This window comes from Siphateles boraxobius, unplaced genomic scaffold (genome assembly GCF_051911475.1).
Source record: "Siphateles boraxobius isolate OS27281-9 unplaced genomic scaffold, OSU_SipBor_1 22, whole genome shotgun sequence".
NCBI classification, from domain to species: Eukaryota; Metazoa; Chordata; class Actinopteri; order Cypriniformes; family Leuciscidae; genus Siphateles; species Siphateles boraxobius.
The window spans coordinates 4,066,202-4,081,422 of record NW_027508833.1 but is presented as its reverse complement, the minus strand read 5'-3'; the positions used below and the strand labels follow the sequence as shown (position 1 = coordinate 4,081,422).

Below are 15,221 nucleotides of genomic sequence, written 5' to 3'. Positions count from 1 at the left end.
TTGTAAATACTTAAAGGGATAGTACACCCAAATATGAAAATTACCCCATGATTTACTCACCCTGAAGCCATCCTAGGTGTATATGACATTCTTCTTTCAAACGAATATAATCGGAGTTAAATTAAAAAATATCCTGGCTCTTCCAAGCTTCATAATGGCAGTAAATGGCTGTATGTCTTTGGAAGTCCATCAAAGCGTCAATTACGTCATTACGCTGTGCGCTTCACTTCACTTCACTTCACTTCAGAAGGCCTTTATTAACCCCCAGAGATACGTGGAGCACTTTAATAATGAATAGATGCACTTTGATGGACTTCCAAAGACATACAGCCATTCACTGCCATTATCAAGCTTGGAAGAGCCAGGACATTTTTTTTCTATAACTATTATTGTATTAGTTTGAAAGAAGAATGTCATATACACATAGGATGCCTTCAGGGTGAGTAAATTTCATTTTTGGGTGAACTTAATGTGTTCTTGTTTTTGGGTAACAAACCTCAGTACTCAAAGGGAGATTGTGCTATTATTCAAGTAGTTAGCAGAGAGAAGTTTACTTTAACTAATTTGCTCTTCAAACTGTTGTTTCGACATGACAGAAGTTGACCTGTGAATATTGCCTGTAGAAGAAGACAGTTTACGTTAATTTCTGCTCTTGTGCCTGATGTGGCAATGGTGAGAATTGTACTTTAAATTGACATGAGAATTAACAGATTACCACATTACTGTGGGTTACAAAACATAGACTGTAAAAAAAGATGGACGACGCACCTTCACTCTCTTCTATTATAATAAGGGTCCAAATATGGCGCTGACATCTTGATTCTCAAGTCTGCGCAGTAGTGAGTGTGAAGTGGATGCGTGATATCAAGGCCCCTCCCACACTCCTGCAAAATCGTTTAACACAGTTTACTGCAGAGAAACTCATTATGTCGGTGTGAAATAAAAAGTTATGGAAATGTAGAAATTAAAGTTAAAGCTCCAAACTCCTCCTCCTGAAGATCCAGAAAAAAGTCAGTAGAAAAAATGTTGTGGAAAAAAACGTGAAGTATCTTGAGCTTGTGTTCATCACAGACCTTATTTCAGACATTTAATCAAAAAAACATAACAATAAAAAAAAACATTGACTTCATGACAATGGAACTGGAAGTGCTAAAATGCTAAATTGTTTTTTGGTTTTGGCCTGCAAATATAAGACATCCCTGCAGCCCTCTTTTAGTTCATGTATTTGTATAGAACAAGTGTGCAGGCAATAATAATCAAGCGTAGCATTAGGCAGGTCACGTTAGTCAAGTTCGCATCAGCTAACTCTCAGCTGATCCACGTCTTGTTATAGGAATACGACGCCTATCACTGTATATAAGCTCCTTCAGAATTATCAGCAGCTATAGCGTTTCTCAGGAGCTCATTACCCTCCTCCATCCCCAGCTCCTCTTCTCATCCAGTCAGGATTTGGTATTCTGATACACCTTTGAATCAGACTATATTCTCGAATTATGTTGTACATTAAAATATTGACATTAATGATATCTGCAATACATTCTTGTTGGTTCAGTTCTGGTTACCCTAAGGTGGGTTATTTGCTGTTCTCCCTTCTCTTATCCATGCTAGGCTGCATGGATGCTCCGGGAGTTCTTGCCCAGAACAGAACCATACCGCCAATCCAAACTATATGCTAATGGTCAATCGTATAGTAGTCCTGACAGAATTTGTGGTTTAAATAGTGATTAGCTGATATGTTTGAAAAAGTGTTTGCGTTCACATACTTATGTAGAATTTGTTTTGCCAGGCAAATATTGTCAGTTAATTAGCCTTTAAGTATCCTAACCTCATCGTCTTTCTCTTTCCACAGTTTAGCCCTGCATCCAGAGCGAGTTCTGGTGGCCACAGGACAGGTTGGAAAGGAGCCGTACATCTGTGTGTGGGACTCGTACACTGTGCAGACAGTGTCCATACTGAAGGACATGCACACACACGGTATCGCCTGTCTCGCCTTCGACCTTGATGGACAGGTGAGTGTTCAGAGCAATAACTCACTGCAATAAAAAAAGATTTCACTTCTTTACCAAGGAGTTGACGTTGTTAACAACTCATTAGATTCATCTCTCAGTATGAGGTGCTGTGAGGTTTATTATTAGTTGGTAGTCAGATCTGTGAACACACCAACGGTGTGACTCCCACAGTGTGACAGTACATGTGAGACTGTTTAACTGTGTGTCTGCCGGAGCTGCTGGTTATCACCTTGACAGAAACAACACACAAAATCCTCAGTCGTCACATAAAATGACAAACTCAGGGAACATAACCAAACTTTTCCCTTATTGAATCTGACATTGCATTGTGAGTTCTGACAATGGCTATAAGTTAATGGTTTTAGAAATGTCCATCATATACTAATATGTGCATGCTGCACTTTCTGGATGGCTATACTTGAACAGTGTTCAATAAAACTGCTGCCCATTAATTTTCAGCAATTTTTTGTAAAGCTATTGATGCTGCATGAACTGCCCCATCTAGACCAAGTCCAGCATTTTTTTCTTGCTCATTTTACTATAGTTAGTTACAGACCTCAAATCTGGTTGAACAGTATTCCAAGAGTGCAAGAGTCAACAGCTCTGAGACTTTCAATGTTTGTATCTGTATTTGCACATTCCAGAAACAGAATCATTCATTGAATCAATTCAAAAATGCTCATTTATTCAAAACAAGTGACTTTCCTTATGGATAAGTCATTGAATAGTTCACTTAATCAGTTCATTTAAAATGCTGGTTAATTCAGGATTGAAACAAGAGACTGTCTTTATGAATGAGACCTTGAATCATTTACACCACTAAAACACTGAAACGTTCAAGAACAAAACACCACTGCTGTGTTGCAACAGTTCTGCTGTGTCTTCGTTGAAAGAGAAAAAACAAAGTATTATCTTAAGTCCTATTCGGACAGGACTAGTTTGCCGGGGGGTCGTTTGAGAAATTCATATTTCACAGACGTAAGTTGTGATTTTAATCCCGTCCGAATCTGCGAAGTCTGTGTTTTTCTCTCACAACCTCTGTAAAAATTCCAACGCAAACTACCTACTGTTTTTCATCAAACTCAACGGTCCTTTGAGAAATCTAATCCCATCTGAATGCGAATGATTGCTGAAGTTGTATTATCCTAACGCTTCTCCTCGTGTGTTTTTGACCTACCTGAGCTACTGTTTGCGCACCAATCTTCAGCATGCTTTAATTTCTTTTCAATATGGATGGTATCCGATGAAAGAATAACATATACAATTAATAAATAGAGCCAAATCACGGAAACGGCGAAGACTGCCCATTTTAATATCAGTGTCAGGTAAGAGTAAGCTACTTGTCTAGATTTATCTGCTCTTAAACAGCCACTGCTATAAATCTGTGAAGTTTACTTGAATGTTTTTTTTTATTATCATAATAAAATCATATCAACAAATAACAAATTAAAAGACATATGTGACGAACGCACAACACATGGCCTTCTGTTACAGGCACGTCTAGAAAACACACATTCCCTCCTCTGTAATAAACACAGAGATGTAAGTCCCGTCCGAATCGGTACATGAAATCACAGACGTCGAGTGATAAGAATTACAACTCAAACGTCGTTTAGAAAACTAGTCCCGTTCGAATTGGGCTTTATTCTTATTCTTCTTTTTGTTTTTTTGTTCTATTAATAATATATTATTAAATATATTACGTTTGAAATACAACTGCACTGTAAAATAAAAAATATTATATTTTGTAATTAAATATACTTTTTTACTTTACAGTACTAAAATTACAATACTTACATATAAATTTCTTCACTTGAAAGAGTTAAACAGATCTTTAAGTTTCTGTGACAACAGGTTTACAAATGCTTCTCATTACAATTCCAGTGAAATCATTTGTCCATAACTGGTGATGGTTGCATTCCAAAATGCAAATTCTCACAGAACAAACATTAAGTTTGTTGCTCTAAGATGCTTAAAACAATGGATCATGAGCTGTATGTGTGTAAAAGAACACAGAGACATGCTTTGCTCTGAAACACACAGCACAATGGACTATATACTTGTTTAATTAAAATGCACACACACACGCACACACTTTCACACACACACACACACACACACACACACACACACACACACTGCAGCGTGTGTCAATTTGCTGTTGTAGAGAAGAGAGCACGAAATTGCAGCTGTTGTTGGTTTATCAATACTGTGGTAAATCAGTATAGAAACTGGTAAACTATTCAGAATAGATATGTATCAAAAAGTATTTTTTATATATTTTTATATAGAAACCATATTGTTGGAAACCATATAGTTAAAGATGTTACTCTTATTACAGTAATATCCATACATTTTAATCTGGAGTACTGTCAAATGTGAATTTTCATAAAACAAAAAAATTATATTTTTAGTAATTGCATTTATTTGTTAAATACAATAATAATATATATTTTTTTTAATTCGTACAAATAGTAAGTGCGATATTGATTTATTTAGCAGCAGGGAGCACACGAACCTCAGCCAGCCTGATTTGACCCAAAACAACTATAATAATACTGTGTCATGTAGTCCACTGGCAGTGTAATACTTTCAGGGTAAATGTGATATATTGATTTCTAAACATTGAATAATAAAAGGCCAAAGAGGATTAGAGTTGGGTTACAGTGTCAATTTATCAAAAACACTCTACCTCACTGGAGGAGATGATAGAGTGATATAATGAAAAAGTTTACCTCTGAGATTGGCATTTCACATTTCTTAGCTCACTCTCACTTCATCTAAGAGAATTAACCTATTGAATCCCGCCTTCAGCGGAGCTGAGAAAGTGATTTGCAGAGTTTCAGCAGGAAATTGGCCTCATCATTTATTTCACACCGATGGATGAAACAGTAAAGAGATGAGCAGTCTCAAAGATCCGGGGTGTCTAAAGCAACTCTTTTCTTCTCGAATTCATCAAAGGTTTAGCATTCCATAAATGACTGAAGGCACTCTGTTTTAGCCTGAGCCAGCGTGGTGCAACCTTAGAAGAAAACTGACGCATCAGGTTTGATGGGAAAACAACATACTCACATCAAAGGGATGGTGAACTAATGAGGTCCCTTCAGCAAACAACATTTGGGAAGATTACACATGATTTGTGCACAGTTTGAGAGAAAAATGCTTCTGGCAATTTTAGTTCAAATAGTTATCAGGAAGTATATTGGTAACAGATTCATATGTGTCACATTGTTAAAGGCCTGTTCAATAATGATAAGTGTGAAGATATGTTAACTATGATGTTAACTATTTTAGCATCCACACCAACAGACGATATTGAAATAACTGTTTTAATGCTCAAAATCAATAATAGCTTTAATTGCTCGAGATCTTTAAAGCCGAGTGGATTCTGATTGGCTGCCAATGTGTTTATTGTTCATCATCTGGAAAAAAAACCATGAAAAAAGTGATTCCAACGATATCGTTTCTCTGTGCCGTTATTGTTATGGCCAGTGTTGGCAGTGTAACGCATTACAAATAATCAGATTACTTTTTTGATTTATGTAATCAGATTACTTTTTTCAAGTAACGAGTAGTCACACGTTACTTTTAAATTTATTTTCAAATTAGTAATGCAACTTGCTTTACTTTGTATTGACTGACAACTCTCGTCTCCATATTGAGAGAAATCTATAGTAAGTGGAGAGGTGTTATTATGTGCGCTGTGTGAACATGATGCTTATTGCAGTTCTAGACTAAATGTAAGCATGCATTTACTCATCTCACTGCACAAAAACAGATTCAGTATTCCTCAAACTGAATAAAAACAGTGAAATGCAGAATATTATGCAAATATGCAATAATTAAATATGTTAAATAATACAAATATATTTTATATATTTAATAGGGATGTCCCGATACCATCTTTTCTGAACCGATCCGATACCAAAAATTCTGAGTATCGACCGATACCGATCCGATACCAGCGCAGTTTTTTTTAAATCAAGTAGAATTTCTATAACTCTGTGTGTTGAACTGATAATCATTCTTTTGTGTGTTAAACACAATCTACTTAATACAGACAACTTCATTATAAAGAAAAACAACAAAGCAAAAAAAATAAAATATGATCATAACCTATGACAAAAATTATATTATAAACTAGATTAGTGGATAACTCAGCAGTAAAATTTAGTCTAGAAAAATCACAAGTGCACAATAATTGTATAAAATCTGAACATTTAGTGAAAAATACATTATATAGTGGGGAACAAATAAGAGACAATAAGTTTAGCACTAAATCTGGTAAAACGTTACACATTGCTCTTTGTATTGTTGTAAAATACATTCATGAAAAACAAGATAACAAAAATCAAAAAGATCAATTATTTTATATATAGTCTACTATAAAATTAAGATTTTAAATGTATAGCAGAGCTGTTTAATGAGGCAGCAACATATGATAGATAGGACAGAACAAAAAAGGCTATTACTGTAATAATCTTCCATTGCGCAAAAGTATTATGATATGATTATGAAAGGCTGCAATACAGTGCGGCACAATGCGCATTTCGGCATTTGTTTAATAAACAGTTTACAGAACCTTGCTTCAGGAGGGCTTCCTACCTGCAGAGTTCAGTTCCAGCCCTGCTCCAAATCGACTGCAATGTTTAAGCTTTTCAAGAAAGGGTCAGACCTTGGCTGTTTTTGGTCATTTTTGACTTGGAACAGTAAGAGTGTATGATATATTGAAATATATAACACTAACTACCCCTGAAGTAGTAGTATATTGATATTGATTTTGCCAAATTTTTATAGTTACCATATTATTTCTTTTCTGCCTCTTCTTTACAGTGTTTGGTGTCTGTGGGCTTGGACTCTAAAAACACAATCTGTGTGTGGGACTGGAGGCGGGGGAAAGTTCTGGCTGCTGCTCCTGGTCATACAGACCGGGTAAGAGCTCAAACACACGCACATCATTTGAAACAGTAGACAGGTGGTGTAATGTATCTTTTTTCCTCTCAATTTCTAGCAGCCTTTCTTCAGTCATTTAGTTACATTCAGGCTGCACTCAGTAAGTCATATGTGCTCAGCTTATCCATGTCTACTTATAGGAATACAATGCCTATCACAGTATTCTTATTCAAGTTGCCTTTTCAGTTATCCTTCAGCTGCTTTCATTGTGTTGCTGAATTACCCTCCACCATCCCCAGCTCCTCCTCTGGTCCACAGTCAGGATTTAGTCTCTGACATTCCCTAATGTCATTGTCTTCAAGTTCCCTTTCGAGGGAACTCGCGCTGCGTCGAGAATCGACACATTGGGGAACGCCTCCAGCGTGGCGCGTCTGAAGCCTGTATGGAACTAGTCCAATCTTGATTGGTGTTGCGTCATGACGTCACCGGTGACGTTGCATGTGACGGTGAGCGGAAGCTATAAAAGGGAACCGGATCATAACAATGTCAGCTTTCTGTTCTTCAGCAAAGCGCTCTGTGTGACTGTTTGTCTTATTTGGTGTTGTATTGTCGTTATCCCTTCCCTATATTTATATATATTGATGATGGCAGAGAGAAAAGAGAAGCAGGCTGTGTGCGTCCCCTTGTCCACGCTTTTTGAGCGAGGGTGACACACACGCGCTCTGTGTTGTTTGTCTGGGAGTGGAGCATCCACGGGCAGCCCTCGAGGATACTGTCTGTGCTAACTGTGATCAAATGCCCCTTAGAACGCTCCGCTCCCGCCTGAGCCTGTTCGATGAGGCAGGCCAGGCACGCGCTCCCCATGGATCAGGTCCCGCGTCTGTCGAGGCAACGCGGCGCTTGCATTCATGGGGATCGCAGAAGGATCTGGCCGAGGATGTTGAGACGGCTTCGGCCCTTTCTCAGCATTCATCGACCAGTTCCCGTGGTCCTGCTCGTGGTTCGGAACCCCGCCCAGCGGCTTCTTCCGCCCGTGAAGAGGACCCGATGCTCGAATTATCTGCCTCCGAGGAGGGGGATAATTTGAGCATCGATGTAGGAGAATGTGAAGATCTGCCACCACATTCTCCTGCATCTGAGGAGCTGCTGGAGGTTGTGACTAGGGCTGTGGCCAAATCAAATATCAGTTGTATATTAAAAGCAGGAAGCGACAGTAAAAAGCAAGCTTGATGGGCGCTTCCTGCAAGCCCGGTCACAGCCTTCGCGCCGGAGCCTCCCATTTTTTAACGATCTCCACACCGAGGTGTCGAGATCGTGGGATAGGCCCTTCTACTCTCGACTTTCCAGCCCCCAATGTAAATATATATTCTTCTATAATGGGGTCGAGAGAGACGATGGGCTATGGGACGATGCCTCGGGTTGAAGAGACTTTTGCATCCCATCTCTCGCCCGAGACCGCATCGTCCCTGAGAGCTCCGGCAAGCCCTGCCGTACAACATTGGCCTTGGTTGGGAAAGCATATATGGCGGCAGGTCGGGCTGGTGCATGCCTGCACACAATGGGGCTCCTGCAGGCATACCAGACCGACCTACTAAAAGAGGTGGACGACAGCGGGGAGGTCACCCTCAACAATAGAGGGAATGCGCGTGACGTCACCGTCAGCTGGCGTGATTGAGGCCACGCCCACTAAGTGGCAAAAAGACTGAGCGGCAGCATTGGTTTTGAGCGTGAATGCCGTGAAAAACACAAAAAACACATCTAAAACGGGAACGAGCTTTGCGATAGACTGTACAACTACATTTGACAAGAAATCTGAGGTATATTTTTACAGACTGACGAAAGCTACAGAACAGAGAAGCAAATAGATCGCTGCAATTCATAGAAACAACTGCACTCCAGGCAGCGAAAGGTGGATTTGCAGTTATCATTTTTGTGTCAATATGCTGAATTTAGTGGTAAAACCATTCTCTATATATTGTATTGTTATATATTGCAGTGACAACTCATCAATCAAATATTTACCACTGTATATTCTGTATAATTTGACATTTTTAAATAAACACTGACAAAAAACTATACAAGTTTTAATTTTAGACGATATGATGATATATATAACATTGATATAAGTGATCACCTGGATTTAGACCTGCCTATATTGTATTTATATAAAGCGTTCACAGGCAAATTTGCTGTATGTATTTCCCCGGTGTCAAAATCAGGCACATATAAATGTCAGGAAACACGATTTCTGGCTGCATGTCAATATCCATGGATCACTGGATCTTTAGTAAGTTGTAAGGAACACTACATTGAGTCCAATCTTTAGTTTAAACTGATAATCGTTTGTTTTACTTGCGTTTTCGCAGTTTCCCCTATTAAATCCAGTCACGCAGCTGCTCTTCTGCCACTCAGTCCGCTTATCAATAAAGGCTTAGTCCGCTTATTGATAAAGGCTTATCAATACAGGGTTCTTCCTTTCGGCCTATTACTGTCACCTCGCACCTTCACGAAATGCATGGATGCTGCCCTTGCTCCGTTGAGACTTCAAGGCATTCGCATCCTCAATTATATCGACGACTGGCTTATCCTGGCACAGTCAGAGGAGATGCCGTTTCAACATCGAGATGTTGTTCTAGATCATCTAAGGTGCTTGGGACTGAGACTCAATGCCAAGAAGAGTTCATTGGTTCCTCTACAAATTACTACTTTTCTGGGGGTAATTTGGGACTCAATCACGATGCTGGCACAGCTGTCTCCCGCTCGTATAAATACCACCCTCCAGTTTCCCTTCCCTTTACAGTTTCGAGTTTCAGGCTAGGCCAAACCATCACTGTCAAACACTTTCAAAGAGTGCTGGGTCTCCTGGCAGCAGCGTCCAACGTTATTCCTTTTGGCCTGCTGCACATGAGACCCCTACAGTGGTGGCTCAGGACCAGAGGGTTTTCCCCGAGGGGGAACCCATTTCGCACTATCAAAGTAACGCGCAGTTGCCTTCGTTCTTTGGTAATGTGGAAGAAACCTTGGTTCCTGTCCTTAGGTCCTGTGTTGGGAGCACTGTGTCAAAGAAAGATTGTGACTACGGATGCTTCTCTCACAGGCTGGGGTGCGGTTATGGAAGGCCGCTACACCAGGGGTCTCTGGAAGGACCACCATCTCTCTTGGCACATCAACTGCCTGGAGATGCTGGCTGTGATTTTGGCTCTCAAACACTTCCTTCAAGACCTCATAGGCCATCGTGTTCTAGTACGGACAGACAATACGTCGGTGGTCTCTTATATAAATCGTCAGGGGGCCTGAGATGCCCTCTATGCAGATTGGCACATCAGGTCCTCCTGTGGTCCCAGGGTAAACTTCTCTCAGTCAGGCTGTGATGTTTATTCCTGGGGACAGCAATGTGGGAGCAGACATCCTGTCGAGGTAGGGGCTAAGGCCGGGTATTGGAGACTCCACCCCGAGTCGGTGGAGTTAATATGGAAGGAGTTTGGACACGCGGAAGTGGACCTATTTGCCTCTCAAGAGAACACTCACTGTCCACTCTGGTTCTCTCTCTCGCATCCAGCTCCCCTGGGGCTGGATGCCATGGTTCAGACGTGGCCGAGGCTACGTCTGTATGCATTTCCCCCGATTGCTCTGCTCCCCGGGGTTCTAGATATGGTCCGGCGGTACGGGATCAGCTTACTCCTAGTAGCCCCATACTGGCCGGCCCGAGTATGGTTCTCGGACATCATAGTCCTCCTAACAGGCCCTCCATGGCAAATTCTGATCAGGAGAGACCTTCTTTCTCAGGCCAGGGGCACAATATTTCACCCCCGGCCGGAACTATATAAGCTATGGGTCTGGCCCCTGAGGGGGACCAGCTCGTAAATATTGGTCTCTCAACTGAGGTTGTTGAGACCATTTTAAACTCTAGAACCTCCACGAGGATATCCCTGGCACCCTTCGAACCATTGGATGAGGTGTCTGAGAAGTTTATGTCCTTTAAAGTAGCCTTCCTACTAGCCATTACGTCCCTCAAGAGAGTTGGGGACCTACAGGCTTTATCGGTTGCTCCTTCTTGCCTCGAGTTCGCTCACGGCAAAGTAAAGAGAAGGGAACGAGACGCTGCGTCCCTTGGCCACACTTTTAGCGCTCCTGAGAGCGACTTGCAAAAGCTGACATTGTTATGATCCGGTTCCCTTTTATAGCTTCCGCTCACCGTCACATGCGACGTCACGGGTGACGTCATGAAGCAACACCAATCAAGATTGGACTAGTTGCATACAGGCTTCAGATGCGTCACACTGGAGGCGTTCCCGAATGTGTTGATTCTCGACGCAGCGTCTCGTTCTCTTCTCAGGGAACGAGGGTTACAGTCATAACCCGAGACGAACTTTGTTACAGATATCATTAATGTTGCTTCGGTTCTGTTCAAGGAGGGTTATATCGCTGCGCTCCCTGCTCTTATCCATGCAAGACTATTGCTAATCCAAACTCTAAACTAATTGGAAGTGGTCCTAACAGAATTAATTTAATTTTACATAAATTAACTCTGCAACAAATGATAGTACATATTTGGGGCCAATACACTTTTCCTTTCCTGATTTCTCTGACTCATTAATACAAAAATAGTTAAACAGATTAAATAGTACTTCACTATAAAATTCCATTTTATGCAGTAATTTCTGCATAATCTCCTGAGAACTTGTTTTTTCTTACTACTCAACCAACCTCTTGCATGTGTGTGTTATAACCAAAAGTCCAGCTGCCTTCAACCTACGTTGGAATGATCATAATTATGAAACAGGTGCACATGAATCAAATTAATATTGTGAAATATTACAATTTGAAGTGACTGCATTCTATTTTAATTTCTTGTGATGCCATTACTCCAGTCTTCAGTGTCACATGATCCTTCAGAATAGTAGTGTATATACCATCAGTTATTCTTAATTTGCATTTTAGTGCTAAACATGCACAACCTTTTAATTCCATCCATCATGTTAAAATTACGATTTACAAACCTGCAAGTTGGAATTTTAAAAGGGCTTGAAGGCAGCATATACTTGATACACTGAGTTCCGAAAATACATTCTAATATAATACATCATACTGTACTTTTCCTTTTTTGTTTGATAAAGATATTTGACATATCATGGGACCTGTATCAGCAAAGCAAGCTTGTGAGTTGTGGAGTCAAACATATCAAGGTATTCTCTTTTTGCATTCTCTTTTCTTATTTTCCCTTTTCCTATTCTCCTTTCTTTTTGGTTACAGAAAGGTTTATATTGAAATACTCTTGTACTTATGATATCAATGTGAATGGCTGTTTGCAGCCCACTCTAGTTTCATAATATCTTTCTGAGTGAAACAGGACATTCAGTGAGATATGCATACCAGAATGGAGACTGAGTGTGCTGAAACAATGCCATTTGCTATTTGGAATGGATATTAGTTAACGTTAAGCAATAGCCTTCGTTTTAGAGGAAGAGAAAGTTATGAAAGTAAATTTGATTAATGATTAAGCATTTTTCTTTGGAGTTATTTGCTCCAATTAATTATTTTAAGTGCAACCAGGAATGTGTATTAAGGGAAAATAGTCAATTTTGACAACACAGTTTTCCCTTCAATGTCACTCAGAAACACAAAGCTCTTAAAGCAGAACTGGGACAAACAGTGAGTCCTTATAACGTACCTCTTCATGTCTGCAGCCTCAGTTCTGAGAAGAACATCAGCATCCCTTCAGAAGTGTTAGTAGAAGAAGGGGATCAGGACTCGTTCAAAAACACTTTTCTAGCACAACTTGATGAAAGAAATTGTGGGATTCCTTTTCAGCTACCTTTCAATTGTTGATTCATGCTGTTGAAGTACAGTTCTACTGACCTGATTGCAATCTCCCTCAATCTTTACCGTAAGATGGTTCAAATGGGTTCAGCGAGTGTTCCACTGTTGTGTCATATAAACATTGAACAATGCACAGAACTCATCAAATATGATAAACGGTACCTTGTATAATTAAAGGGGAACTCGGCAGCTCTAGCTATTTCTTCGCTGATTTTCCCCTTTAATTGTATAAATAAATGTTCCTTGATTGATTCTTGTGGAAGCTCAAACATGCTTGCACTTGAATCTCATTCTTCAAGCAAGCACGGTTGAGCTTCCGCAAGAACCAGTGAGGTTTTTCTCGCACGTCAAGCAAGTACAGTTCTTGTTTCAATGCATTCTCTTGCCTTAGAAATTGTCCATAAGCAGATATACAAGTTCTGTCATGATACTCTAGATGGCGCATGCTAATAGGTCATTAACTCAATCTGCTTGCAATTACTTCATTCTCTATATGGCACAGGTGATTGGATCCTGCTGTATCAGTAGCCAATGAGCTTGTGTGCTCAACCTTCAAATACTTGGTTAGCATTTCCTGTAGCAGTTTGTAGCGCGCTTTCAGAAACCCTCCACCTTCCCCAGCTCCACCTGTATAGATTTGTTACAGGTAATTCATGTACGCTGTATTGTACAGCAGCAGCATGTCTTACTTGCTCACCACAGCGTGTCGTGTATGTATTGGCAGTAGCAAGTCCCGTACTTGCTAACAGTATAATAACAGCAGCAACATAGCAGATCTATTCCGCCAAGACCAAATATATCAACATTGTCATAGAACTTAATTTTTATAATTTACTCATTAAATAAGTAAAATATTGCACAATACATAGCCTATACCTTACGTAAAACCTAAGAGTCTCTTTCTCTTTCAAAATTTAGCATGAAGCTTCGGCCTTATAGTTCCTGTCATGAAGTAATCCACAATCCTCATGGGCTATACCTTTTAATCCTTATTTCTGTCTCTCTCTATCTTTCTCTTTACTGCTCTCTCACGACTCTCCTCACATGGGCATCCCCTATATCTCTTGCTGTGTCAGTATTTTTCTCTTACTATATCCCACATCCTCTCATATAAGCCAACTCTAGTTTGAACGGTGTAGCAGTTGTTCCACATAATTCCTGAGTCTTTACCCCCTCAACCATATGACATCCGCTCCCCAGGCCCGCGCTCACTCAGCGATTATGCACTCAATGCATGGCAGAGATTTAGCGGACTGTAATCCCCCGTTTTGCTCTCTCTTTCTCTCTCTCTTTGAGAGAGCCCTAGAGAAACTGAAACTCTCTGGTGCCAGATGAAAAGCAACATTTTGTGTGGTTCTATAATTTATTCAAGGCAAGCTAAAGATAGTTCATCATTTAAGAAACTGGACTTAATCTACGTATTACACACATACATATTAACTGAAATTAAACCTCATAAGTGACTGATTTGGAACAGACTACCTTTAGCGGTTTTGACACACATGGTGCTTTATGTGAGATCAGGCATGAGCTGCCTCCCACAACAGAACATATCTACAAAATAAATTATCAACTTTAATTTCGATTTAGACGATAAAACAATTATAAAATAGTACAATAAACTCTTTCTTTTACAATTAACAACACTTCGGCTTTCTGTGTTTTTACTGTTACACGGTAGGGGGCGCTATTACGCATCTTCTGAAAGACCACAGAATCTCTGTATCAAAATACATGTGAAGAAGAAGCAGAAACAAGTGATAGCAAATGTAAGCAGAAGCATATGTAAAATAACGCGTTCACCAAATTTAAACAGCATATACTGTAAATCAAAACTGTCTAACATGAATGAAATGTCGACCAGGATGAGCTGTAGGACTGTGCAAGCATTAGGGTTGTTGATGGACTAGATCTACTCCATCTAGGTTTTGATTGTTTTGATCATTGATCAATCCAGACATAGTCTTTGACAAAAACACGGTTTTCTCAGCTTTTTGCTCAAAATATGGCTTTTTTATGAAACTTACCCATGTTCAAAAATTGATAAAAAAAAAAGAATGCATGAAACTAGAAAAAACAGGGTTTTTGTTTAAAAGCAGAGGGTCTGTTTTTTCTTTTGATATATTGCATCTTCAGATATTCATACAACAAAATATTCTGGGTGCCATGAAACTTTTGTGAAAATGTAAAAAAATGAAGCCACAACACAATGAAATCAAGCCACAATGCAACGGAAATGCTTCCGACCACTAGGGGGCTCTCGAAGCATGGTGAAGTTAGATTTCCTTGCCACCGTTCTATAGAGTCGGCACTCTTACAAAGATATCAATACCACGATTAGTTTTAAAGGTGCTCTAAGCGATGTTGGGTGACGTAAACAAAACGGAGGCTAGCTTGACCCTCCCTCCTCCTCATCCCGTCCCATCCCCCTGAAAAAAATGTTTCTGCCTAAAAACTTGTGACATCGCTTAGAGCACCTTTAACAGTATGCAACCATTG

The 15,221-nt window shown here is 39.9% G+C and overlaps 1 protein-coding gene across 2 annotated transcripts in view; it reads left to right on the top strand.

The window, feature by feature from the left end:
• The window catches only part of eml5 (EMAP like 5), a 120,087-nt gene that overhangs the window by 47,129 nt on the left and 57,737 nt on the right, over positions 1-15,221 (top strand). For both annotated transcript variants that reach the window (XM_077238367.1, XM_077238368.1), the window contains exons 2-4: positions 1,850-2,009; positions 6,843-6,941; positions 12,020-12,088. In XM_077238367.1, the coding sequence (XP_077094482.1) occupies positions 1,850-2,009; positions 6,843-6,941; positions 12,020-12,088 (328 nt within the window). The remainder of the gene's footprint in view (positions 1-1,849; positions 2,010-6,842; positions 6,942-12,019; positions 12,089-15,221) is intronic.